The 26,656-nt window shown below is 35.2% G+C and overlaps 1 protein-coding gene across 1 annotated transcript; it reads right to left on the reverse strand.

The window, feature by feature from the left end:
* Positions 1-4,116: 4,116 nt before the first annotated feature.
* Positions 4,117-26,344, reverse strand: AADACL2 (arylacetamide deacetylase like 2). Its single transcript, XM_033135615.1, has 5 exons — positions 26,102-26,344; positions 22,459-22,681; positions 16,151-16,220; positions 14,134-14,305; positions 4,117-4,719 (listed from the first exon to the last, which is right to left on the reverse strand). The coding sequence occupies exons 1-5, from the start codon at positions 26,237-26,239 to the stop codon at positions 4,117-4,119; spliced, it is 1,206 nt and encodes a 401-aa protein (XP_032991506.1). The 5' UTR covers positions 26,240-26,344.
* Positions 26,345-26,656: the final 312 nt, after the last annotated feature.

Raw genomic sequence — 26,656 nt, forward strand, 5'->3', positions numbered from 1 at the left:
GGGGGACAGTGAAATTTAAATAAAGACTGGAGTTTAGTTAATAGTAATATAATAAATGTTGGTTTCTTAGTTTTGATAAGTGTATTATGGTTATGTAAGATGTTATCAATAGGGGGGAATGAAAGAGAGTTACACAGGATTTCTCTGTACTATCTTTGCAACTATTCTGAAATTATAAAAGTATTTCAAAGTAAATGGTGTATTTTTAAAAATGAGAAGCAAATAGGGATAGCACTTGCAAAAAATTTCAAGCGTTTTCTATAACCAAATTGCTGGTGGTAGTATAATATTCTGAAAACAATTTCTGTATAATGTAGGATAAAGCAGATGAGCAATTATATAATAATTCTGTCATGTCCATGATACATGAGAACCAGGAATCTCAGTGTGAAGAAAAGCAGATAGACGAGGTCTGACAATTAAGTTTGCCATCTTGTATCAACGATGTCACTAACATTTGTTGATATCAGAGGGGTTGTTCATGATGAATTTGTACCAACTGGACAAGCAGTTAAGCATGTTGACTATTTGGAAGTGCTGAAAAGCCTGCGTGAAAAAGTTAGACGACCTGAACTTTTCGGCAATGGTTCATGGTTCTTGCGTCACAACAAAGCACCTGCTCACACGGCACTGTGACAGGAGAACAGCGGCATGTCTCATCATTAATATGATTATCAAGGATACTTTTTCAGTACATGGCCGGTTATGATGTGACCTATGTTGCATTCGACTGGAAGCTCAATTCTTGCTGATCCCTTTTTCCCCAAAGAGAAGTGGCGTGAAGTGACTACAGTCTTCCTTGTCAGGACTCCATCAATGCCAGGAGGCCTTTCCCAATAGACAGAGATGACTTTTAAGAAATTGGAATACATGATGTTTGCTATGGGTTGAATTGTGTCCCCTCTCCAAAAAAGAAAAAGAAAAAAGAAAAGAAAAGGAAAAAGAAAAAAAAAAAAGGAAAAGAAAAAAAGAAGAGAGAGAGATGTTAGAGTCCTGGTGCCCAGTATCTCAGCTGTGATCATATTTGGAGATAGTTAAAATGAGACCAACAGGGTGGGCCTTAATCTAATATGACTGGTGTCCTTATGAAAAGGGGAAATTGTAGACACATACGTAGGGGGAATGCCATGTGTTGATTCAGAGTTATGCTGTCACAAGCCCAGGAACTGCCAGAGGCTGGGACGGAAGCCTGGAATAGAACCTTTTCTAGCACCTCCAGAAGGAGCATGACTTTACACTTCTATCCTGCAGAACTGAGAAAATCAATTCCTATTGTTCAAGCCACTTGGTTTGTGGTACTTTGTTAGGGCAATCTACCAAGCTGGTACAATGCTGGAATGGATATTTGAGGAGCAGAAAACCTAGAAATTTCCTGTAGGATTGGAAATTGTTGTATATATGTTGGATATGTATTTTGGAAATCTACTATATATATTTTTAGGAGGCACAGGGCAGATTATCAATAAAAATAACAGACGACTTGCAGAGTTGGATAGACGCAGTCTAGAATTTCTTCTGTGTAATTTCCCCAGGTGTTACAAAGGTAGTATAGAGATACATCAACAAGACTTAGTCTAAGACACAAACTACAATGCAAACCTTTCTCTTGATACTTAGAAAGAATTTACCCTGATGCTCAAGTTCCGCCCTCGTATTTCTGTTTGGGAGAGATACAAAATGTTGAAACAAAGCAATATCTGGATAACATAAGTATAAAAGAGAATGACAAGCTTGGAATTTTCAGCTGGCATGGTTATGGAATGTAATCAGATCTTTCCTTGTACTGCCAATAAAGAAATTAGAACAGATGACTTTTGTTTGGATGTTTCCATACTTAATGGCTTGATCATAGTGCTCAAATCCACCAAATAAAAGGCAACAAACTTTAGGAGTATAAACCAGTGAAACTAACCCTGCAGCATGTGAATAGTAACCAGTGCCTGGATAAAGCCCCAGAGCAGGAGAGCCAGGTAATCTGTTGTTAGAGATTGCAATGGAAGCCTGTCCAGCAGTGGCTCCTTTGAAAGGTCTCTCTCTCTTCCGGAAATGTTTTGAGAACAAATTTACAAAATAAATGAAGATCGACTGGGCTACTTTAGCCTACATTTCTGCTACATTTGTAAGTTGCCAAAAAAGAAGTGTTTTCCTGCTTAGCAGGATGTAAGGTTTTTCAGGAATTAAAACTTAAACTCCTCGAGCTTTTCTCTAGCTGTGAGCTAACCTTTCTATCCAAGGATGTGAAACTACATGCTAGTGAGACAGCACACTAATGCTCACAGGATTGGAAGAGTCTTTCATCAAGAATCACGGTGAAGAATCCACAAACAGTGTGACAATCAACAAAATGTACTTTCGGGAGAGCTGTGCTTTTTATGATTTACTTGCACATGAGTTATTTCTGCTGAATGTGCTTTCATAATAAAGAGATTTCCAAGAGGTTGCACCCCACCCCCTTAATTAGAACTAGTAGCAAGTATCCTAAATGATGGAAAAAAACTGGAATCCGATTCACTACAGTGGTAAAAATATTTTTACCATTTAAAAAATATACTTCAAAAGAGTTTTAAGAAATTAAATCAGAACTATGAAAATGTAATTCATTATAATATCAAATTTCTGTGTAGATTTTATAAGCCTCAATGGAGAAAAACAACTGATTCCAAGCTATTCATTTTGTTTTCATTTGTGATAATCATGGATGCTGTTTTTATCCTTTGGGTGCTAAAATTGAGCTGAAGAAAAATGGCTCCTTGCACATAGTTAATTTCCTTCTACATTATAAAGCAGTATGTGGTTTATCGACTGTTGAAATTGTCATTTTTAATTGCCTTCTGAAAAAAGGTAAGTTTGATATAATGTCTGGTCTCAGCTGAACAAGTTAGATATTTCAGTTTTTTTAGGTCAACTGGCTTACATATTTTCACCCCACCCATTCCCGTACGCCACCCCACACACATTCCTTGCCACATTTTTAACTTCTTAACTTGATTCAGCTGATTATGCTTAATACCCCAGATTCATACTATTATACTACAGTTTTATTTTCACAGCAATAAACCTTCAGTTTTAGCTTATGATTCTACTCAACCAAAGGCTTGCTGAAGTGATGTATTATTGGGGTATTTCAAGATGATATATTTGAGGGTGTTTTTAGAAAACTTTTTTCACTCCATACTCAGATGGCCTACATTGTCAAGTGCATATTTAGATTAGATTGAATTACACTATTAATCTGTGACCTTTTAAAAAATAAGATTTGACAAAAAATGTGAAAAAAATGGCCTTCCAAAAGATATATAAATCCTAATCCCTGTGAATGTTACTTTACATAAGGATAAAAAGGGGGGTATTTACGAATGTAATTAAATGAAGGATCTCAAGATTGGAAGATTATCCCGGATTATTTGGGTAGGTCATAAATGTAAACACATGTATCTTTTTAAGAGGGAGGCAGATTAAAAGGCCATTTGAAGATGGAACAGAGAGATTTAAAGATGCTGGCCTTTGAGATTAAGGTGATTTGGCTACAGCAAGGAATAATAGCAGCCACCAAATGAAAGAGGCAGGGAGTTCAGCCATCTAGAGCCCCCTGAGCAAGTGTGTCTATTATAGCATCTTGATTTTGGCTCAGTGATACTAATTTTGGACTTCAGGCCCAGGAATTCTAAGAGCATAAATTTCTGTTCTTTGAAGCCACCAAATTTGTAGTAATTTATTACAATAGTCACAGGAAACTAATACAATTACCTTTCAATTTTTCTTCCTTATTTTTCCTCTTCCCATCTCCTACTACAATTTTTGTGCCTGTCTGGAGATTGTCTTCTCTAACTTGCCAGTAACTATTCTTATTTCTCAACTTTAACAAGCACTGGTCCTATTATAATCAACATCATTATAATAACAATAAGTAAAGGGAAAATAGACAGGATTATATACATTTTGCACATACAGGTTTTGTGAGTCAGACATATTACTAGTTCAAGGATATATAGTAATTATTATAGCTGATTCAAATCTAGATTTAGACAACACAAAGGACATTGTTCTTTGCACTGCAACTACAAAATACACAGATTACAACCAACTAAGTGATGGCCATATATATTTTGCATATATTTATAAATTCTTATCCAGCCAACTAATATACATATCTCTTATCCTGAGACCTAGATGTAAATACAGTGGTGATCTCATGTATGATAAAGCCCCATGGAATCCATCCTCAATATGTTCATGAACAACTTGAACTCCAACATTCTGAAGTCTTGAAACATACATAAGTCCATCATCTCTCACAGTATCATACTGGCAGGTAAGAATATAAGTTGATGGCAAATTCTGTAACTGGGAATCTTTGGCCAACAAGGGTGATGCTCTGATATCCATAAGTGCTTGCAATGAATAGTTAGTTCTTCCGAGAACTGGTTCAGTATAAATATGGTCCTTTCTATACTTCTTGGGTAAGAGAGTAGTCCAGTTAACAAACTTGAACAGATGTCTTGATTCCAGAGGCATATGTTGGTTTCTTTTCATTGCTTGGGGAAGTGTTTCATCCTTAGAGAGATATAAACTCACAAGTTTTATGGCTATGTCTCTTGTCAGAACTATACCATGCTCATTTTCTCGGTGAGATGGCAAATAAGAATCAATTATCTGTAAGTGAGGGTAAAGTAAAGCTTGTATCTTGATTTTATGTTTTATTTCAAGATCATTCTGCACCTGAAAAAAAAAAAAAGATAATATCCTCTAAGGCAAAGACTTTCAGAACACCAGGAAGAGGAAATTTAATTTTAATAACTTAAGCAATCTTGAAATGAATACATCTACATAAATTGATGTGATTTTGTAATTATTTTCACAATATTTTTAATGTCTTTCAGTGGCATGAGAAAATGTCAAGCTCATTTTAAAGGTAAAGTTTTTAAAACTTTGGTTGTGTGTCTGAGAAATATGTGCAAACTTCCAGTTATAAGATACATCAGTTCTGGTGATATAATGTATAGCATAGTGACTATAGCTAATAATACTATATTGTATATTTGAAAGTTATTAGATAGTAGGTCTTAAAAGTCCTTCACATGAAAAAAAAATTAACTTTGTAAGGTGATGGATAGTAACTAGACTTATTGTGGTGACCATTTCAGAATATATACATATATGGAATCATTATATTGTACATCTGAAACTAATATAATGTTATATGTCAATTATGTCTGAATTAAAAAAGAAATTAAGACATATAGCAGGATTTGAGAGACTGGGAGCAGCAACTACAGTGAGCTCCCAACCTGAGGCAACCATAAAGGTAGCAGTAACCTGGCTTCATGACAACAATAACAGCAAAAACTATTGCTAGATTTGCTCTAAAAAAATTGGGTGCCTTATCACCAATTGAATTGGTGCATAAAATTGGTTCAATACATATAGGAGAGGAGAGCAAGAAAATTGAATGGAACAGAGAAGAATTATAAAAACAATCAGAAAACAATAAAGTGGCAATACCTACATACTTATCAATAATTACTTTAAGAATAAATTAAATGTTCCATGTAAATAAACTAAACGCTCTATTCAAAAGACATAGCGTGGGTGAATGGATAAAACAACAAGACTTGTACATATGCTGCCTATAGGAGACCTACCTCAAATCAAAAGATATACACAGTTTGAAAGCAAAGGGATAGAAAATGCTATTTAATGGAAATGTAAATTTAAAAAAAAAGCTGGGGTAGAAATACTTATATTAGACTAAATAGACTTTGAAAAAAAGTTGTAACAAGAGACAAAAAAGGGTATTTCATAATAACAAATGGATCAATCCAAAAGATTGTAAGCATATACCCACCAAACAGAGGAGCACCTAACTATGTAAAGCAAATATTGACAGACACAAAGGGAGAGACTGACAGGAATACTATCATTGTAAGGGACTTTTAACACCCTACTGATATCAATGGATAGATGATCAAGACAGAAAATCAACAAGGAAACAGTGGCCTTAAATGACATATTAAACCAGATGTTCTTAATTGATATTTTCAGAACATTTCATCCAAAAGCAGTAGAATATACATTTCTTTCCAAGTGCATATAGAATATTTTCCAGGAAACACCACTAGTTAGGCCACAAAACAATTTTCAAATTTAAGAAGATTGAAATCATATCAAGCTTCTTCTGTGATCACAATTGTATAAAACTAGAAATCAATTACAAGAAGAAAACTGAAAAACACAAACACATGGAGGCTAAATAACATGCTACTAAACAATCAATGGGTTAATAGTGAGATCAAGGAGAAAATTAAAAGATACCTTGAGATGAATGAAAATTAAAATACAACCCAAAATTCTATGGAACACAGCCAAAGCAATTCTAAGAGGGAAATTCATAGCAATACAAATGTACATCAAATAAACAAGAAAAATCTCAAATAAACAATCTAACCTTACATTTAAAGGAACTAAAAAAATAACAGAAAACAAAACCCAAAGTGAGTAGAAAGAAGGAAATAATAAAGATCATAGTGCAAATGAAAGCAATAGAGTCTAAATTTATAGAAACCTTGATGAAACCAAGAGCTGGTTCTTTGAAAAGGTGAACAAAATTGATTAACCTTTAGTCATACTCAAGAAAAAAGGAGAGAGGGCCCAGATTAAAAAGAAAAATCAGAAATGATAGAGAAGTAGTGACAATTGACACCACAGAATTACAAAATTTATAAGAAAATATTATGAACAATGATATGCCAACAAATTGTACAACCTGAAAGAAATGGATAAATTCCTAGTAACGTACAATCTTCATAGACTGAATAAGAAAGAAACAGAAAACCTGAACAGACAGATAAATGCAAAGGACATCAAATCAGTAATCAGAAATCTCCCAACAAACAAAGGTCCTGAGCCAGATAGCTTCACAGGTGAATTTTGACAAACATTCAAAGAATTAAAACCTATCCTTTTTTTAACTACTTCAAAAAACAGAAGAGGAGGGAAGGCTCCCAAACACATTTTATGAAGTCAACACTACCCTGAGATCAAAACCAGACAAAGATACTAATATATATATATATATATATATATATATATATATATATATATAATATATATGTAATATATTATATATATATATAATATATATATATTATATATATATATGCCAATAGCTCTGATAAACATAAGTGCAAAAATCCTCAACAAAATATTAGCGAACTGAATTCAGCAATACACTAAAAAGATCATGCACCATGATCAAGTGGGATTATTCCTAGGATGCAAGGTTGATTCAATATTTGCAAATCAATTAACTTTATACACCAAAAGAATGAAAAATAAAAATTATATGATTATATCAATAGATGCAGAAAAAGCATTTGACAAAATCCAACATCGATTTATGATAAAAACTCTCAGCAAAGTAGGGGATGGAGGGAATATATCTCAACATAATAATGGCCATATATGACAAATCCACATCTAATGTCATACTCAATGGTGAAAGTTGAAAGCTTTTTCTTTATGATCAGAGAACCAATACAAGATGTCCACTTTCACCAGTTTTATTCAACGTAGTATTGGAATTCCTAGCCACAGCCATCAGACAAGGAAAAGAAATAAAAGGCATCCAAATTGGAAAGGAGAAGTAAAATTTCCATTATTTGCAGGTGACATAATACTATATACAGAGAATCCTAAAGATTCCACCAAAAAATACCCAAAACAAACAAACAAACAAAACAAAAAACACAAAGAACAACCCTATTTGAACTAATAAATGAATTCAGTAAAGTGGCAGATAAAAAGTTAATATTCAGAAATAGGTTGCATTTATATATGCCCATAATGAACTATCAGAAAGAGAAATTAAGAAAACAATCTCATTTACAGTTGCATTAAAAAGAATAAAATACCTAGGAATAAATTTAACCATAGAGGTAAAAGACCTGTACTTGGATAAAGTAAGAATGTAAGTCACTGGCAAATTAATTACATTAATTCTGAACTGTCATCATATTAATGAAGAAAAAAAACAATTAACCCAAATTTGAACAAAATAAAATTATGATGGTGAAATTTATGATGTTAGGCAGAAACAAAATGATTTTCTTACCTGCCAAATTGACCTCCATTTGTCACTTAAGGGCAAGGCAACTGTGTTTTCACAATATATCGGGTTAACAACTTTCCAGTGTTATAAGGTAATATTTTAAAGCCTTATAAATTTCAGGCTTAACTAGCACTATTTATGAAGGTGTTTTAGTTCTACAGACCTGAGGAAGTTAGCCAATATTTTTTAAATCTAGCAATCTTACTGAGATATCTCTTTCTCTGAGATGAGGATGTATGTTCCAACACAAGTTGTTTTCCCTAGACATGTGTTTCACTTGATGGTCATAGGGAGAGAAAGAGGTATTGCTAATCAACCCATGATAGAAGAGCTGAGGAATCTCTTTTAGTCTTAGGAGAGTGTTACATAGTTCAAGATCTAACCAGTGATGACAGAGTTGTATCCTAGGACTACACTGGCTTCTGCAATTCATCTTGATTCTATTAGCACAGATGGATAGAAGCTTCCAGAGCAATGCTGATGCAAGATTCAAAGTAACAAAGGACAGGTATTTCTGCTTTCAGCAGATTTCCGGGAATCTTTGTAACTGAGATCTTCTAATCACATAGAGATAAACAAAAAATGGCAGAAACTAGCATACATACTATGGAAAATCATCCCGTATCCAAGCATTCTGAATGTCAAATTTTCTTTGAAGTGTCAACATTAATTGCAGTCTCTGATTAATATATACTATTAAAACTTTTTAAAAGAAAATTTAAAGACATTTTAAGTGTCAAACATGTAACATCATATGTGGCCACAGAAATATGGCATAGAGAGGCCATAGAGATATTGTTATAAATCAGATCACAGGGATATATACCACCTTACGACAAATGATCCAAATTAGTAGGAATGGCATATTCAGAAAGGGCAAAAGTATAGCCTTTAATAAATACAGATATCTTTTTTTTTTTTTTTTTTTTTTTTTTTTTTTGCGTTTGCAAAGCACATTACTTAAATTTGAAGGAAAAAAAAGATATAAAAGAAGGGGTGGTTAGTAGTCTCTGTTACACTAATATGTTTTACGCACCAAGAGGCCCGCTGGGGGCTGGGATTCCGAAAACTGGGGAACATGAGACACAGACTGTAGAGCACAGGGCTGTGGGCCTGGATGGAATTTGGGTGCTCCTGGGAAACCCCAGCAGGGCTGGGAGGAGCAGAAGCCTGAATTGTCTTAAAAGATCAATAGGAATTAGTCAAGCAAAGAAAGGTGAGAGGGACAGCAGGGAGAGGGCTCAGCACTAGTGGACTCGTGAAAAACAGCGCAGAGTGTGCTGGGAATTGTAAGGTACTAGCAGGGGGTGGGGGCTGAGGCTAGCTGGTGAGGGGCATGTCCCCATCCCTGGAGGGTTCCCTAAGCACACCCCCAGGAGGTTGAGCTTCATCCTGAGGGTGTGATGAGGCACCTGAAGCATTTTAAAGGGAAGGGGGACAAGATTCACCAGTTGCTGTAGAAAGTTCCCTGAGGCCAAGTGTGGAGAATGGCTGAGGTCTATTGGGGAGACTCAGAACAGAGATACCGGTGGACGCGATGAGTAGTGGCCTCCGGATGGTCATGAGATGATGTGATATTAGAGAAAAATTCCCTCGTTAACTGGATGTCCAGGTGAGGCGAGAGGTGAGTGAGGGACCCTCCAGGTTTCTGGTTTGGGTGACTCGCTGGGATAGGGTTCCCAAGAGGGGGGCATGTTTGAGAAGGAAGATACTAGGTTTCATGTTGGACAAGTTGAGTGGGTGGCCCCTGTGGGCCTCTTGGCTGGACATGCCAGGAGAGGGTGAGCCATACAGGTTGGAAGCCTTGGGCCAGACATGCCTGCCCAGAACTGTGGACTGTGGAGGCTGTGGAACTTTGGGGTTCAGCTGCTCAGGAGGGGAGTCCAGTGAGGGGAGCCTTGGAAGAGCCTTGGGGACAGTGCCACATAAGTGGCAGGCAGGGGAATCGGAGCGGGAGGTGGGGGAGAAGTAGTGGTGGGAGGGTCCCAAGAGCACCAGCTGAGAAGCTGGGGAGGGGAGGCTTCCAGGGCAGAGCTGGATGAGCTCAATGCAATAGAGAGGTTCTTGTGAAATAAGGTCCCTGGTGGCCTTGGCAGGGTGGCTTCTGTGGCATGATGGGAAGCCAGGAGATGCAGGTAGCACATGAGGAAGAGAGAGCTGGAGACACTGTTAGGGCTGTAGGCTGAGGAGACGCCAGGAAGGTGGGCAAGGAGACAACAGGGGCAGCTGGGAGAGGAGCTCTGGACAGGAGAAGGGACATCTCTTGCTCTAAGGGGAGCAAGAAGGGAATGGATGTAGATAGTGATTTTGAGGAGGTTGAAGATCACCATAATTCTCTCAATAAACAGTAAAGCGCCTGAGTTGAGTAGGGACTTGAGAACAGTCAAGGTTTGGAACTGCCGTAGGGACTGGCCAGAGGTCAAGGCTTGAGAGGAGGGGAGAGAGTGGCACTAGCCACACTGAGGCTCTATCTGGCCAGGCTGCAGGCCAGAGTGAGTGGCCATGGCCCAGTGTGATCAGCTTGGTGTCTGGCTCCAGCTGGACCCAGCACCCAGGTTCCAGACGCCTAGCGGCTGGCCATGGCTCTGACTTTGCTAGACCTTGAAGAGGAAAGAGAGGTGTTCACGGGCCCCTGCAAGAGAAGGTGGAGTAGGGGGCTTGAGAACAGCTGAGGCAGTGGGAAGGAAGCAGCATCTGAGACATGCCCAAGGTAGGACAGATGCCAGCCCCTTGTCCCAAGAGTGAGTGGCTGGCATGGAGGTGAAGGTCATGGAAACTGAGAGATCAAGCAATGTGCGGTCAGAGGCTGGGCCTGGCTGACCACATGGATGTTGAAAACTCTTAGTATGGGGACAAAGGCAGAGGGAGAGGGACTGGAAGGTAGGTAATACAGATATCTTAATCTCACAGCTTCCTCTTTAAATTATCTGTATTAAAATACTTATATAGTTTTTAAAAATTGAGGAGAGTGGGCCTTGATAATTACTTCAAAGTATAATATCAATTCACATTATTTTCTAAAATTACAAAGATATTTAGGATCTTATATTAATAAGTAATTCATAGATTACTTTAAAATAAAATTAAATGAGATGGCTATGAAATTGGATTTAAATGCTATGATTAGATTTTAAAATATTTGTTCCTCTTAATTAAAGATTAAGGGACTATGTACAGAAAAATTTCCTTCCCTATAGTGACAATCCAGATCATTGTGATTAGCAAGCCACATTAGTGATTTTAGGATATATAATGTGAATATTGCTAGGAAATCTCAGAATTATAGGTGACAGATATTCATTCCCTTTCAATAATGGGGATATAATTGAAAAATGGACAAAGCCCACAAAGGGAAATTACAGAAAAATCTATTTGTCCTCCTTATACATGAGTACATTTTTTAATATTGTGAATTCTATATGAAACAATGAGTCATTTGTTTGTAAACATATAGGAAAAACAAATCTAATATATTTTCTTATAGTCTTCTGAGAGTACACAATATTGATCTCTCAGTGGTGCATTCTTATTGAAACTGAGTTTTTCAATCCATAAATCTATAACATAGTCACAGGGTCACACGACTTTGGAAAATAAAAAGGTTTATAAAAATTACAAAGTAAAAGTTGATTCTGATGTCCCACATCAAGAATAAACCTAGTATAGGAATTAACATTTTTGATGAAAATAAAACTGTTGTAGAAAGTTTAGCATACCATGAAAAAAAAAGTAACTTAAAGTATGATCAGAAAAATAAAAAAGAAAGGACAAAAGAAATAATTTTTATGTTATGTAAGCACACTTAGTTCTGATGCAGTATTTTCAACTGTAACAATCTCTTGAACAAATAGAGCAGAGATTTAAATAGATACTATGTTCTTGTATAATTAACTAATTCAAAGAATAGTATAATGCCAAATTTTAATTCACCTCAAGAAAACAATTTGTACTGTCCTACAAATTTCACTGAAAATTGTGTCTATTTTTGGTGGCAGTGTTAATTTTTAAAATTGCCCAATTGGAGAGATATGAGGTGGATCTTTATATCTTCATAAGTCTCTATGGCTAAATCAAATCATCATTGCAAAACCTATTTTCACTTACAAAGCCAAACAAATATTACATTGCACAACCAGAAATTATAGGTGTGCCAAGGTGTTGCTTATTATTATTGTTGATTATTATTGGGTAATTGTTGGACAGTTTTCAGAATCTCTACATCTGCAAAACCAGTTTTAGATACAATTCAAGATCAGATTGATATACAACTTGGCATAGCAACTAGTATAATAATCTCAATGTGGGGACAGTCTCTACTTTTCATTCCCCATCACATTTCCCACACCACCCAGCAAGATCCTTCAAGTAAGTGACATATTATTTCAAATTCACAGATTAGTTCAAATTGAAAGAGACCTCAGGAATCAACAATTCTAATAGTTTGCAAACTTTGTTTTTTCCCCCTAAGAAAAATTATATATAGCTCTAAATATGAAGGGGATTAAAGTGGAGCATCTTGGGTTAAAATGAGGCCCAGGGTGTAGACCCAAATCTTTGCCACCACTGCCAAACTGGTTCCACAATAGGGCTTTGTACATGTATGTGGTGTTACAGATTACATATAGTTATGTACACATGTAAATGTACATATGTATGTGTGTAGTGTATATATAAAACATAAATATGTATGTATATATCTATGAATGTATGTATAATCTTCCTCTGAGTTCTCCAACCCTGAGTAATTTATTTCCATATATAAGATGAAAGACATTTTAAAAAAGAATTGGAATGCTTCCCAAATGATTTAATGAAGTTAGAATAACCCTCATATAAAATCTGACAAATAATTTTTTAAAAATAGAAATCAATCCCTCAAAAAACACAAAGTGCTTAATTTTAGTAAATGGAAACCATCACTATATAAAGTTTTTATTCATCATGACAAAATAAGGCTCATGCCTGGAATGCAAGCATAATTTAACATCTGAAAGTCAATTGACATAATTTACCATATTAAAAAATAAAGGAGAGAAATCTCACGGTCACTCAATGGATGCTTTAAAAATTTTGGCAAATTCAGTATCTATTTATGCAAAAATTATCAGTAAACTAGGACTAGAAGGGGTTTCTCAATCTGACAAAAGCCAACTAAGAAAAGCCTTCACTTAACATATTTATTGATGAAATAGTGAACAAATTCCTCTTAAGATCCAGAGCAAGACAATTATATTCAATATTGTACTGGAAGCCCTAGCCAGTGCACTTAATTAAGAAAAGAAAATAAAAGAGTAAAGACTGTAAAAGAAGAATTAAGCTGTCTCTAGTTGCAGAAGATATGATTGTTTGTATAGAAAAATCATAAGAAATTTAAAAAAAAACTAATAAAATTTATAGTGAATTTTTAAAGGATATTATAAACGTTAATGTAAAAATGAAATGTATTACTATATATTGTCAATAAACAGTTGGAAAATATTATTTTAAATGAAATTTTCCAAAGTAACTCAGGAATAAATTTGAAGAAATATTTGCAAGACTTATACACTGAAAAGAAAATGTTACTGAGGAAATTGAAGAGGACCTAAACAAAATATGAGATATATCGTTTGCATTAATTGGAAGTCTCAATATTATTAAGATGTCAATCCGTTCCAAATCTATAGATTCAATGAAATACCAATCAAAATCCAATTGGCCTTTCTTTTTTAGAAATTGACAAGATGTCTTAGAATTTTGATGGAAAACATATGGAGTATTTGAAATAATTTAGAAAAAAAAAGAACAAAGCTGAAGTCCACTTAGTATAGGCATAAAGATAGACATATAAATCAATGGAACAGAATAGAAAATTCAAAAATAGATAGTCATGCTATGGTCAATTGATGTTAAACTCAAGCATCACTGTAATTAAATGAGAAAGGATGGTCTTTTCATCAAATGTTTCTGGAAGAACTGGTTATCTGTAAAAGGGGGGAAATAATGTTCAACCTCTACTTCCCAGCATAAAGGCTAATATAATGTACCTCTTGAGTAACTGCTGCTGTTAAAGTGCCCCCAGAACTGTCTCCTGAAATACAGATTCGGGTGGGATCCACTCCATATTTTGTAAGAATTTTATCCTGAAGAAAAAACTTGACTGCAGCGATGCTATCTTCAAACTGAGCAGGAAAGAGGTGTTGAGGAGCTAGTCTATAACTTTAAAAAAGAACAATTTATTTAAACAATTTTTTAAAGCACCGTTTACAGTTGTATCTGTCCATGAAGCTTTTAAGTAACAAACAGATGCAATTTAACACCAGGCTCAATCGTTCATGCTTCCAAAAATCGAACCTCAGTTTTCTATTAACTCATTACATGAAAAAATGAAAATTGGTATAAAATTTTTCAACTTTGTATCTAAGGTCCATGGATAGCATTGTGTATGAGAAGGAGAGTGTTATGAACTCCCTGACTGTAAGTATAATTTTTAGTTCAAGTACATTTTGGATTTAAGATGCTCTGTAGCTTACATCATACTCTCAAAGTAACTGGCGATCCAAACATTAAGAAAATCATTATTGGAAAAGCACCAGGGATTTTTGAAGGCAGCAGATCTGAGAGCATATTTTAGGCAAGAGGCCTATTTTCTTCAAAGTTATTTAGATAAAAATTTTACATACTGGCAATGCACATATGTCATCATGGATAATGTCTAAGAGTTGATTCCAGATAAAAATTTTTGAAATATAACATTTAAATATGCTAGGAAGCGTGTTCGTTTCTGGTAAATTCATTTGTAAGGCACACTATCACACCATTCTTTTAATAGATACGAATGGATTTCCCCCCCCCATATGTGTGGACCACTAAAAACAGGAGAACAACTCTATCAGTCTGTTCTCAGGACTTTTTTCTTTTCTTTTTCTTTTTCAGAATGCTAAAATTTGTGAATATTTGCATTTAATATTAAATGTTGGTGAGATGATACCTAAATTTTATTATAAACAGAATTTAGAAAATCCTAAATAAAGTGTAATTAAACATAGGTATGCATATGTACCAACAATATGCTGGTATCTATTACTTTAAATGCCATAGATTTAGACTGTTTAGGGCAAAGAACAACACAAATCACGAGGATTTGGTAGAATATATAAATCATGCACACACGTATCACTATATTAAAACAGATTTAAAATGAAAAGATTTAGATTACTTCAAAAGCTACAGCGGTAAAAAATAGAATATCATATTATTATAAATAAGAACTATTTCACCAAAGAGGAAGTTGTTTTGGATACTGTAAGTAATCATAACAATGATGGCAGTCACTCTTTAGATGATGAATTTTCACTTCAGTTTTCTCTCTAAATTTCCTAGCTAAAAACATAAAACAAAATGAATCATAACAAAAACCTACGCCATGATGTCTTCTAAGAACTATTGGATTAGAAGTCTCTAATTATATTTTTGTTACTAGCGAAGAGGTGGAAGAAAAAACATTCCTCCTAAAGATGTCGGCTTCAGAAATCCAGACTTTATCAGCGTGAGAAAATAGTGGACTGTCCTAAGACATTCTTGCATGTTCTAATGAAATCCAGAATGTACGATCACTTTTCTGGAGAGTGGCTTAAAATTCTCAGTGGATCCCAAACTTTACATTCTACACTACTGCAAATAAGGATTATTCTGAAATAAAACAATTTATTATCAACCCAAATACAACCTAACATCCCAAGTGTGTAATGGTTTATTTATTTCCTCCTGTCCAGCTATGTTACTTGAGGCATAAGTAGAGCATTATAGGGCTTGAGTTTAATGTGTCTAGAGCAACAGCGTTTTCAAAAATGCTCACCCTGGGGTGTCATTCAGATATTCCCACATCACAGAAGAATATTGAGATAGGGGACCCCTTTGAAGACTGGTCTATGTGGCAATGCTGACAAATAAAATATATCAATTAAAAAAATATATATCTGAGACATAGCTCACTTGATTTGGAAACCAAACCTGTATTTGGTGAAAGCAAAAATCATAGTAGCCAAAGAAAGTCATTCTTACTCCACTCCCACAACAACAGCATCAAGCTTGTTTGCCGTCCATCTATTCAGGAAGTCAAATGCCGTCTGCTCTGAAATGAAGAAATACATGTCAAAGTACTCCCTGTAAATAGGAAATAACAGATATTGCAATGAACTTGGAAAGAAATTCAATTTGAGTATTACAAGGAAACTTTCCTTTCCCCACCCCTGTTTCTATGCAGAGGGACCTGAATCAGCATGACACCCTCTGCAGGAATGTCTCTTCAGTCACTCTCTCCAGGGGTGAAAAGATGACTTGGCTAATTGGTGTTCTGAGCAGGAGAAACTAGGCTCAGTTCATTCTAATTTTCTCTTGCAATCTGTTATCTACACATAATGATCCTCTAAGGAAACTTTTGTAGCCCGGTGCCTTCTAGTCTGCTCTGCTCCTCCACACACCAAATTTCAAAGGGAGAAGGCATGTGATAGGTCATCAGAGCCAGCCAAGACAGACAGGTTAATCTCTGACTCAAGGGTGACATATCAACACCTAACACACATTCTCCAAGCTTCACTAGAAATAATAGTTATGTTTTTATTTTATTTACTTGAATTCAGTGTATAATCTTTCAATGAATTTAGAACTCAGAGAAGAAAGTAATAGATGTATTGACTCTCTAAAACTACAACACTCAGTAACATGGTTCCTCAAAATCTTCATTTTCTCTGAATACATCACATTATGAAGTGGCCCAAAATCACCGACATTTAAGTCAAAAATCTAAGGAAAAGCAACTAGATTTTGAGAGGGCTTTTGGCAAGTCAGAGTGTGGACGTAGATGTACATATCCATTTTGGCATGCTTGGCACACAAGCCATTGGTTCTCCCACCGACACACACACACACACACACACACACACACACACACACACACACACCCCCCAGACCCCACATCTTTCTCCATGTACCCACTAATCCAATTTACCAGTGCCCTGGTCACACACTTCAGCAAATCTATGGCATCTTCTATTACTTTATTTACCAAAAGATTCTAGAAATTCTGAGAAATCTAGAGTTGTGATCAAATTCCAATCTTTTCTAGGGGTTCTTCTGCACATTAGCAAAACTTCGAATTAAATACTGGGTTTGTAACAACCTTGAAAACAGACAAGTAAATCACCCAGTCTTTTAGGTAGAAAAATAATGTTTCCATTAAAGATTGAGTTGATAATTTGTGAGAAAATGTAATGTATAAATGAAGGCCAAAAAGTACAAGGTATAAGAAACCTCTGACCTTCATATTTCAAGCCCCCCAATAATATATTTCAAGTGTGTCTTTATTTTTATCTCACAATACTTTTTTGCTTATCTTACAACAAAAATCACCACTTTTTTGTTTCCTATTCTGTATCTCAAACTGTCTCAATGCACACAGTATTTGCTGACATTTGTAGACGTATGTTTTTCTCTTTTCTATATCCATTTATTGAATTTGTAGCACTTATAGAACCCAGGTACAAACAACAAAATATTAGAATAAATGTTGAAAAGCAATAAGGCCAGAAGTATGTAAAAAGTCTACTAGAGACATATTTTTTTTTTAACATTTCTTAGTTCTCAAGGAAACTTTGGCAAGTTTTAAAAAGGGAAATACAGAAAGCTAGGGAAAAAAAGAAAGAAAATCAAAATTTACAAGTAAGTACCTGAGAATAGTTGTAGTATGTGTCCTGATCTGTCAAAAAAAAAAAAAAAAGAAAGTATCTAAGGCCTTTATAGTTTACCTATATGAGTTCTGGCAGATCATAAAACAAATAATATGAGCATAGAAAATGAAGGCATAGAAAAAAACACAACTAGAGCTCAGCTGAGCAGAATGTTGGAGTGGTACATCCTGAATAATAATCCTCACATTTTTAGGAATTAGTAGTAACGATCATTGATTGCCCTTGTAACTGAAAGGGAAATTAATCTAACAATCAGAAACATTTCTAAGTATTTTTCAAATCGATATTTTCAAATTTCAAAGTGATATTTTCCCATCTGTGGGCATTTATCTTGTGCTGAAGTCCCTGATAATATGTATAAGAACACATAAATATTTCATAGACCTTATAGAAACTTTAGTGGAATTAATACTTCTCTTTGGAGACAAATGAGGTCAACGTGGTATTTAATTTATCTTAAAAGGAAGTAGAGTATTCTGACCATTCTAATGCCCAATGTAAGTTAAATTATAGATGGAATTTAATTTACTGAAAACATATTATAGAGCCAAAAAAGACATAAGAGAAAAGTACTGGGAAAACATTTGCGATAATAACCTCTCTAGAGATCAACAATGGAAGTCCCTTTCAGTCATTCAGTCCTTTTTTTTCCCAAAAGACATTTGTTGAACATTTACTGTATGGAAAGTGTGAGATGCTGAGAGGTGATGCCATTTACTGGGAGATGTTAAAACAAACATGCAAGACAATTATGAAACAAAACAGGGATTGTTGGCATCAAGTGTCAACACACTGCAATGGACACACAGCAACATTGATAAAATCTTTTACAGCCCAGGAAGGCTACACACACACATGCACACCTGCACACACACACACCCGCACACACACAAAACGATACTTTACCTAAATATAAAAGGGTGAGTAGGAGTTTTCTTGAGGTGTGATGGGAAAGACATTCTAGGAAAGCATAGTCTTAGAGACAAATGAGAATGCATGGAGTGTTTGGAGGACTAAAAGTGGCTCCGTATGGTTAAAATAAAATTATGGAGGAAGCATCTCATCAGCGGGGACAAGCAAGTTAATGAATGTTAAGAACCTAGAAATCTGAACGCTATGCTAGGGGATTCAGATTTATTTCATTAAGTGATGAAAGTCCCCGAAAATCTTAGACAAAGAAATCAGATGACCAGGTTTGCATATTAGAGAGGTCCGGAGCACTAAATGTATTATAAGATGTGATAAAGTTGATCAGGAAAAAGGCAGAGACATCAGAAAGGAATATCTGTACAAGATCATGAAGCACTAAACTGTGTGTGAATGAGGTCAAAATATTCAAAAGTGGAATGAATGATAATTTAATGTGAGTGCTAAAGAAGAACACAGAAATGACCATTATTGCTATTTACTGAGGGCATTCAAAAGGAAGAGATGTTGGTTTAGATAAATGGTGGCTTTTTGTTTGTTTTTTTGACGCTGTTTGGACCTAAGGTGATGAATTGTGTTTGGTCATACTGCGCTTGAGGTGTCTGTGGTTTGTCCACTTGTAAATGTCTAGTTGACAGTTGTAAATATGGATCCAAAATTCAGAAATAGTGCCAGAGAAGGAGATTCAGAACTGGTTGTCAGTAGCATGTGGGTATTTGGAGAACATAAGGGATTGGGAATGTAGTAGAATTGAAACTGGAAGGTAGGGAGAGAATTCTAGGGGACAAGAATATTTACAAAGAGTAAATATGGAGATTCTGTGATTTTGTTTGTTTTGTTTTGAAATGAGAGAGGAAGAGAGACTCACTGAGAAAAACAATGAATGGCAGAGAAAAATCTAAGAGATATTTTGTTATAGAAAACAAAGGGAGGAGCAGTGACTATCAAAAAGGAGAAAGTAGTTATAGTCATCAAGTGCTGTAGATTATAGAGCTTGAGAAATTAATTAAAGGTGGGAAAATAAGGAAATAGGGAAGGAAAAGAAACTACAGTGTATAGAAGTGAGTCTGAGAAGAAGAGGAAAATTATAAGGGACTGGAGAGGGTTTCATCATCAAGTGGAAACATTTTTTTTTCCCACTTGATAAGACTCACCGTAAAATGTTTAGGAGGAGTCATTTCAGAATGAAAAGTAAACAAACAAACAAAAAACTTTAAGATAGAGGCTTGATGGATATATACTGATGATGTCAAATATTACGGTAAGGGCCACATGATATAAAGCAAAGATAGAAAGACAAATTTTGTCAAAGAGACTATGCCTCTTTCTTTGAGAGTATTAGAAAGAAATGAGCTAGAGATGAGTCTGCTTGATAACAAGTTTGTAGAAAGGAAGGATTGAGCTAGGGATGAAGGTTCAAAAATGTGAGGGAATACAATCCCTCTTATCCTCTATTTCATTTGGAATTGCAATAAGCTTGATCTCTAGTTGACTGGGAGGTGCTAGGAGACCTGGAGTGACACAGACACAGAATGAGAGACATAGATGACTGTCCCCACATAGCTGACGTGGGCACAGGATTTCTGAGGCACAGCTGGACCACATGTGGCATTGGTTATCAGAAGCCGTCTAGCATAGTGTGGTGAATATCAGTAGTATCAGCAGTAACCTGAAACAAATTTGAAATGATAATTCTCAGATTCCACCATTGACTTACTGAATCCAAAATTTGGCAGGTGGGGCCCAGCAATCTTTTAACAAAGCTTCTAGCTAATTCTGAGGCACTGAAATTGGAGAACCACTAAATTAAGGCTTTATACCGTATGGCAGTAGAAAAAGACCATCTTTCCCTTCCTCATCAGTGTGTGCTTTGGAATTCACATTTTCAGGTTCTTTCAAAATCTCTGAGAAATAAAACAATCTTCCAGAGTATTTCCTTAAGGATATCCAGAACACGTACTTCACTGGATATTATAAAATTCACCTCTGAATCACATCCTCAAAGAGTCTTTACTTTTACTGCATCGTATTATCTGCTTCTAGAATTGTTTTTACTAATTATATGTCTGTAGTCATGCTCTCAACATATATTTAGATGGATAATTATAAAAATCAATAGCTGGCTGTAAGAAAAGTTTTAAGATGTTCTTCATATAACAGAAAGTCTTTTTCTAAAGTCAAAGACCTGGATTTCTCATCTCATTTTGGAAATTATCCAGTTTTGTACTTTGTTTTTCACTTTATTCTTTTCACATTGAAAAGAATAAAAGAAACATAGTAGAGGGTTCCTATTTCCCCTGGCCTTCTACTTTTGCTCCCTTATTTTACTGTATTGCCACCTACATTCCTGACACTGTGAACATTGAGTAGCTGATAACATATTAATATAAGGCTTGTAAAAGCAACATTGTGATGATTTTCTGGATTCTATCAAGCCACGCATGCAAGGGACATAAACACAGGACTGGTCCCCAATCATGAGTTTTCATTAAGAGTTGAATGCTGCCTACTCTGACACTGCAAGGATACATACTCAATTTTTGCCAGCCTATAAAAAGACCATAGTCTTTCAATTGAGGAGCCATGTGGTTTTCAAATGCTCCCCAAGGCTCATCAACTGAATAAAGTCTTTAACCTCTATTTGAGTCACCTAAATCATTTTCTTTTGACAAGTCACTCTGAAATTTGTGACTGGCTATGTTTTTTATTTCTTTTCTCTCTCTCCCTCTCTCTGAATATGCTAGCTATGAAAAAGCTAGGGAGGAGAAAACCAGCAAGCCAAAATTGCAGCCTAACTATTTTAGTGTTCTGTATATTAATCAAAGTCCTTGTGCCTCATTAATTTGCCATGCTTATTTTCTCTTAATTTTCTCATTACTAATATTTGGTTAAGTGTTGCTTGCTCTATTGCATATATTTTTATAAGATTCTCAAACTATTTAGAACCAAATGAGGCTTAGAGAAAGGTGAAAAAATTCATTTATTGTCTGTTTATCTTTCCTTAATTCTATTCTTTACTTTTATTATTTTAATTGAATAGAACACTGCCCTCCTCCCCATGTACTAGAGCATTCTAAAGTGAAGTTTTTCAGTTTTCATTAAGATAAATTTATTTACGTTTTTGTTTTGAATCTGCAATATATGCCTCTTAGACTCATCGCCAAATATAAGTAGGGAACCTAGACTAAGTTCTTAGGGAAGAACTTATTTTTACGTAGTTTTATTTTGTGTTTTCTTTGTATAATCAAGACAGGCAACCATTCTAGGCTTTTCCACAGTTAGCATTATTGTCATCAGTAACGACACACTTGTCCTTGTAGCAACCAACAGCATATGCTTTTGATTTACTGTTTAAAACATTTACACCCCTTCAAGATTTCTGCTCCTGCATATATTCTGATCCCAAAGAAAAAAAGTGTTACTAATTGACAGGTTCATGTCCTATTTTGATTTGATATAAGTTAATTGAGTAAGAAAACTGAGAAGAAGAAAATGTTTGCAAAAGAAAAAAAAAAGTTTTACAATATCCATGATATATTTTGCCAAACATGTCTATTTCATCTTTTTATATCAGATATCTAATATTTACAGTAATACTTATACATAGTATACATATGAGTATGTATACATATAAAATAGTACTTATATCAAAAAACATATAGCCAATTATACTCTTTCCATATATGATGAACTTACTGCAACTTCCAAAACAATAAGCACCACCATGAAGATAGATGACAGCTCGTCGTGGGGTTTCTGACTTTCTCTTTGGCAAGTACAAACGTACTGGAATGTCAGTAAATGCTGTGTCAGTCACCACGACGTATTCATCTGAAAGTGGCTGAGTATAATCCAGCTTGAATATCATGGAAATAAACTCTTCATATCTCATAATACCTATATATTCAAAACACAGAGCCTGTAAAAGCAAAACAATATTAAACATTTTCATCTTTAAATAACATCAAATGCATAAAAACAGAAAATTTTTAAAAAAGCAAAATAAAAAGAAGTAGGATGTTTGTAAAAATTGTTTTCAAATAATACTGTATATCTCATTGCATAATCTTTTTGCCTTTGAAAATTTCAAATATTGCGTGTTTTAGATGAATAACTATGTCATTCGAAAGCTGTCAATTTACTGAGAGTTTTGTTTATGCCTGTCATAATTCTTTTTTAATTGTAAATTCTTATCTGAAAAAATGTCCAGGTCTTATGATGTATGTCTTTCTTTCTTTCTTTCTTTCTTTCTTTCTTTCTTCTTTCTTTCTTTCTTTCTTTCTTTCTTTCTTTCTTTCTTTCTTTCTTTCTTTCTTTCTCTCTCTCTCTCTCTCTCTCTCTCTCTCTCTCTCTCTCTCTCTCTCTCTCTCTCTCTCTCCCTCTCTCTTTCTCTTTCCTTCCTTCCTTCCTTCCTTCCTTCCTTCCTTCCTTCCTTCCTTCCTTCCTTCCTTCCTTCCTTCCTTCTTTCTTTCTCTCTTTCTTTCTTTCTCTCTTTTTTTCTGTAGGCATGCAGTCATACTTTCTTTTCTGTTACTGTTCATTCTTTTTAACCCAAAAATATAAGTGTTGTCTTATGCCCACACTACTGATTCAAATGTTTTGGTTTTCAACTCCAAATAGATTCTTGTCCTTCGCCACCGCCCCCCAAGCCCCCAAATCCCATATTTGATATCATTAAAAAAGCTTTCCTTGGTATGTCTGACCAGCTTCTTTCTCTAGGACCTTTGTGACAGGTGGCTGGACAGTTTATTTAAAAGACAAACCTTAAAACCACATGGTCAGTAGTACCTTAACAGTTATTCCAAAGAGTTCCTTAGAGAACATCTTAAAGAACATCTAATCCCTTCACTTTATTGATGACAAAGAATGCAGAATCTGTACTTCAATTTTCTTATTTATAAAATTGCAATAATAATGATAATAATAATAAATCCCTCCTTAGTTGTAGTAGAGTTTAAATGAGTTGCACTGTAGCAGAGTGCCTGGCCCATGTAAATGTTCAAAAAAAATCTTGTCTTATTGTTATTTAAGTATTCCTCATTAACAAGAATTATTTAATATTTTAACGCTAATTGAATGTACTCATCATGTAGAATATCTCTTAAAGCACGTTTTTGATAAATGCTTAAATTAGGTTAATTTTTCATTTGGTGAATTGGCTTTTCAAAATTAGATATTTGGCAAATTGCCTTGTTTCTCATTTCTCAGATATTTTCTGGTTTTGAATACATACTTAAGTATTTTTTAATTAAATGTATTGGGGTGACAATAGTTAGTACATAGTTAAGTATTTTTTGAACAATAACAAAAGCTCCCACTTTAGAGATTATTTCTTGCTCTTCTAGCATGCATGATCATTAATTCTCAGAGCCATGCTACAAAGTATTTATTATTAGTATCCCCATTTTATAGATAAAAGTTTACATGAAGGGGTAAGGAAAATTTTCAGGGTCGGGCATGCTTTCTTGTACCAAACTCTGTCTTCCAATTTAACATATGATTACATAGTAGCATTTATTTTTGCAAGACCACTTTGTCAAGAACTTTAATTTTCACTTCCCTTTCGTAGGTTAAAAAATAAAGTTTTCTCACTGGTATCATAACTTTGAGTTACAAAATTTAGTACTGATAGCAATGAAATCATTTTTCCTACAACAGTCAAAGACTGATAATTTTACTAGAATAATCTTTAAAGTAGTTACATTGTATTTTTCTTATATTTTTAAAACCAAAGGGCAACCCATCTAAGATATCAAACACATAAAGTGCATAATTTTATTGTAGTTAGATAATGGTAAGAAAGAAAGTAGAATTTTAATGTTGTCTCTTCTGCTAATGTAACTTTGATGATTATATCAGTATCAGATACTCAGGTTTAAATACATATTAAGTAATCAAGGAAGATAACAACAGTTTCTCTGTGGAGCTGACGCTTGCTAACCCACATGTTCTTTCACTGCAGGTTAAATGAAGGAGTGAGAGCATTAGGAGAAAAAACACTTATGATGAAAGTGAGCCTCTAGAAGTGACTTGAGAGGAAAATATCAGGACTTTGCAGACACAGACGGGTTGGCTGTGGCTTCACAGAACCATCCTTTCTTGCACAAATCACCAAGGGATGACCTCTGTCTCTTATTCCATGGATTGTTCTCTCTTCTCTAATTGTCTGCTGCTGTTGTGGCCTTCTGCTGTCAGCCTCCCAATGTAACCATCATCAATAAACCTTTTTGGGAGCTACCTGGTTTTGCAGAGTGTGGATTTGGAAATGAGGCGGTCTAGGGTTCAAATTCTGGAATTGTCACTTTCTAGCTGCACGAGCTCTTCTGAGCCTCTTTTCCCTCCTCTATAAACTGGTGAAAATAATTGGAGCATAGTGGATTGAGCAGAGATGTAGGGACCTGGCCCACAGGCAGATTAGATAGCCAGCAGTCAAGGTCTCCTCGTTCCATGGAAATGCTGCTTATCAGACAGCCAGCCAGTTCTGTATGCTGGCCAACAGTCAAGGTCTACCAGCTTCTTGAGACACTGTGTCCTTGAATGCAGTCCTGCAGGGACTGCTGAATGATTTATCCTGCAAATGCTCTTTGTTTTACTATACCTATATAACCTTGCTTCTTCTCTGCCTGCATGTGGATCACTACCCCTCCAGCCAGCCACCACTGGAGACTCTCCCCGGTCAGTAAGTTTCAATAAACCTATGTCTCACACTCAGCCACATGTCTTGTGACTTCTCAGACACAAATCTTGGAACAACTCGGACTTAGTCTGAACAAGAGGTATATATTATAGAAAGCCTATACATTGTAAAACCTCAAAAATGTTCGTTTATAACCATATCTCCCCTTTACCGAAAAGCTATTTTTGCTTGAACTCACAATCTACCCTGCATATACCAAGTCAGACAATTTCTGAAACCTAGTAATTTAGAAGTGAAGATAGGCAAGGGAAGCCATTGAAATAGTAAGAGGCCTATATTAACATCAAACATGTACAAACATCAATAAAATTTATCTGTGTACTGTAAGGTAACTATGGGACTAAGTTTTCCCTGAAAACTCAAATGTAAGTCATCAAATAAACTACAAAGCTTTTCCCTTCAGGAATACCGTTTATTTTATACATATCATAATATATGGAGTCTTTACATTTAGACATAAACCCTTTGGAAACAAAATTCCTATCTCTGTTTTGCACAGATACAGAAAGTTTTATTTACTTAATTTCATGTAGTTGACTTATTCTAACAAACAAACAACTGTTATTTCAAAACTGATCATAAGCACTGATTTTTAGACAACAGAGACTCCCAATATCCAGGAGGAAAAAACGTTCATCTTACCATAAATGTACAAGTTTTAGCAGCTGCATCCAAGGCCATTACTTTCCAGTATTCTTCAATGTTGCCTGGTATGGGTACATAAATATGAGAGGCAAAGAGAACGCAAAACAACCCAAAACAGAGAGCTTTGAACCCCATAATATTCCTCTTTCCAGCCTCTTCACAGAGCCAAGATTAAAATGTTTCCATTAATGCTGAATAAATAGCAGAACAAATGTAGACCGGGAACCCTTTCGGGTAATATGATCATTCGAACATGAAGTTAATATTCATTCAAATATTACATCAGTAGTAAATTGTATTTATACTGACTCTGAGACAGATGTCGTAACAGATGTCATAATTCATCAATTCATGCCTGTATCATTAGCATGCAATTAAAAACTCCCACAGTGTTTCCTCACCCTGCAATACTATCATCAGCCCAAAGCAACTCTATGATTGAGACCTAAATTGGAGCCTAAATGAGAGCTCTGAATAAGCCATGAAAAAAAATTTTGTGATTGGTGGGTTCCAAAGTTTTGTAAGGGTTTTTTGTTGTTGTTGTTTTGTTTT

This window comes from Rhinolophus ferrumequinum, chromosome 2 (genome assembly GCF_004115265.2).
Source record: "Rhinolophus ferrumequinum isolate MPI-CBG mRhiFer1 chromosome 2, mRhiFer1_v1.p, whole genome shotgun sequence".
NCBI lineage: Eukaryota > Metazoa > Chordata > Mammalia > Chiroptera > Rhinolophidae > Rhinolophus > Rhinolophus ferrumequinum.

Coding starts and splice junctions, on each gene's coding strand:
- AADACL2 (XM_033135615.1), bottom strand. CDS start 26,239: ATGGGGTTCAAAGCTCTCTGTTTTGGGTTGTTTTGCGTTCTCTTTGCC. Junction 14,306..16,150: donor GCTGTTGTTGTGGGAGTGGA/GTAAGAATGACT, acceptor TCTTTTTTAAAG/TTATAGACTAGCTCCTCAAC. Junction 4,720..14,133: donor CAGCAGCAGTTACTCAAGAG/GTACATTATATT, acceptor TTTTTTTTTCAG/GTGCAGAATGATCTTGAAAT.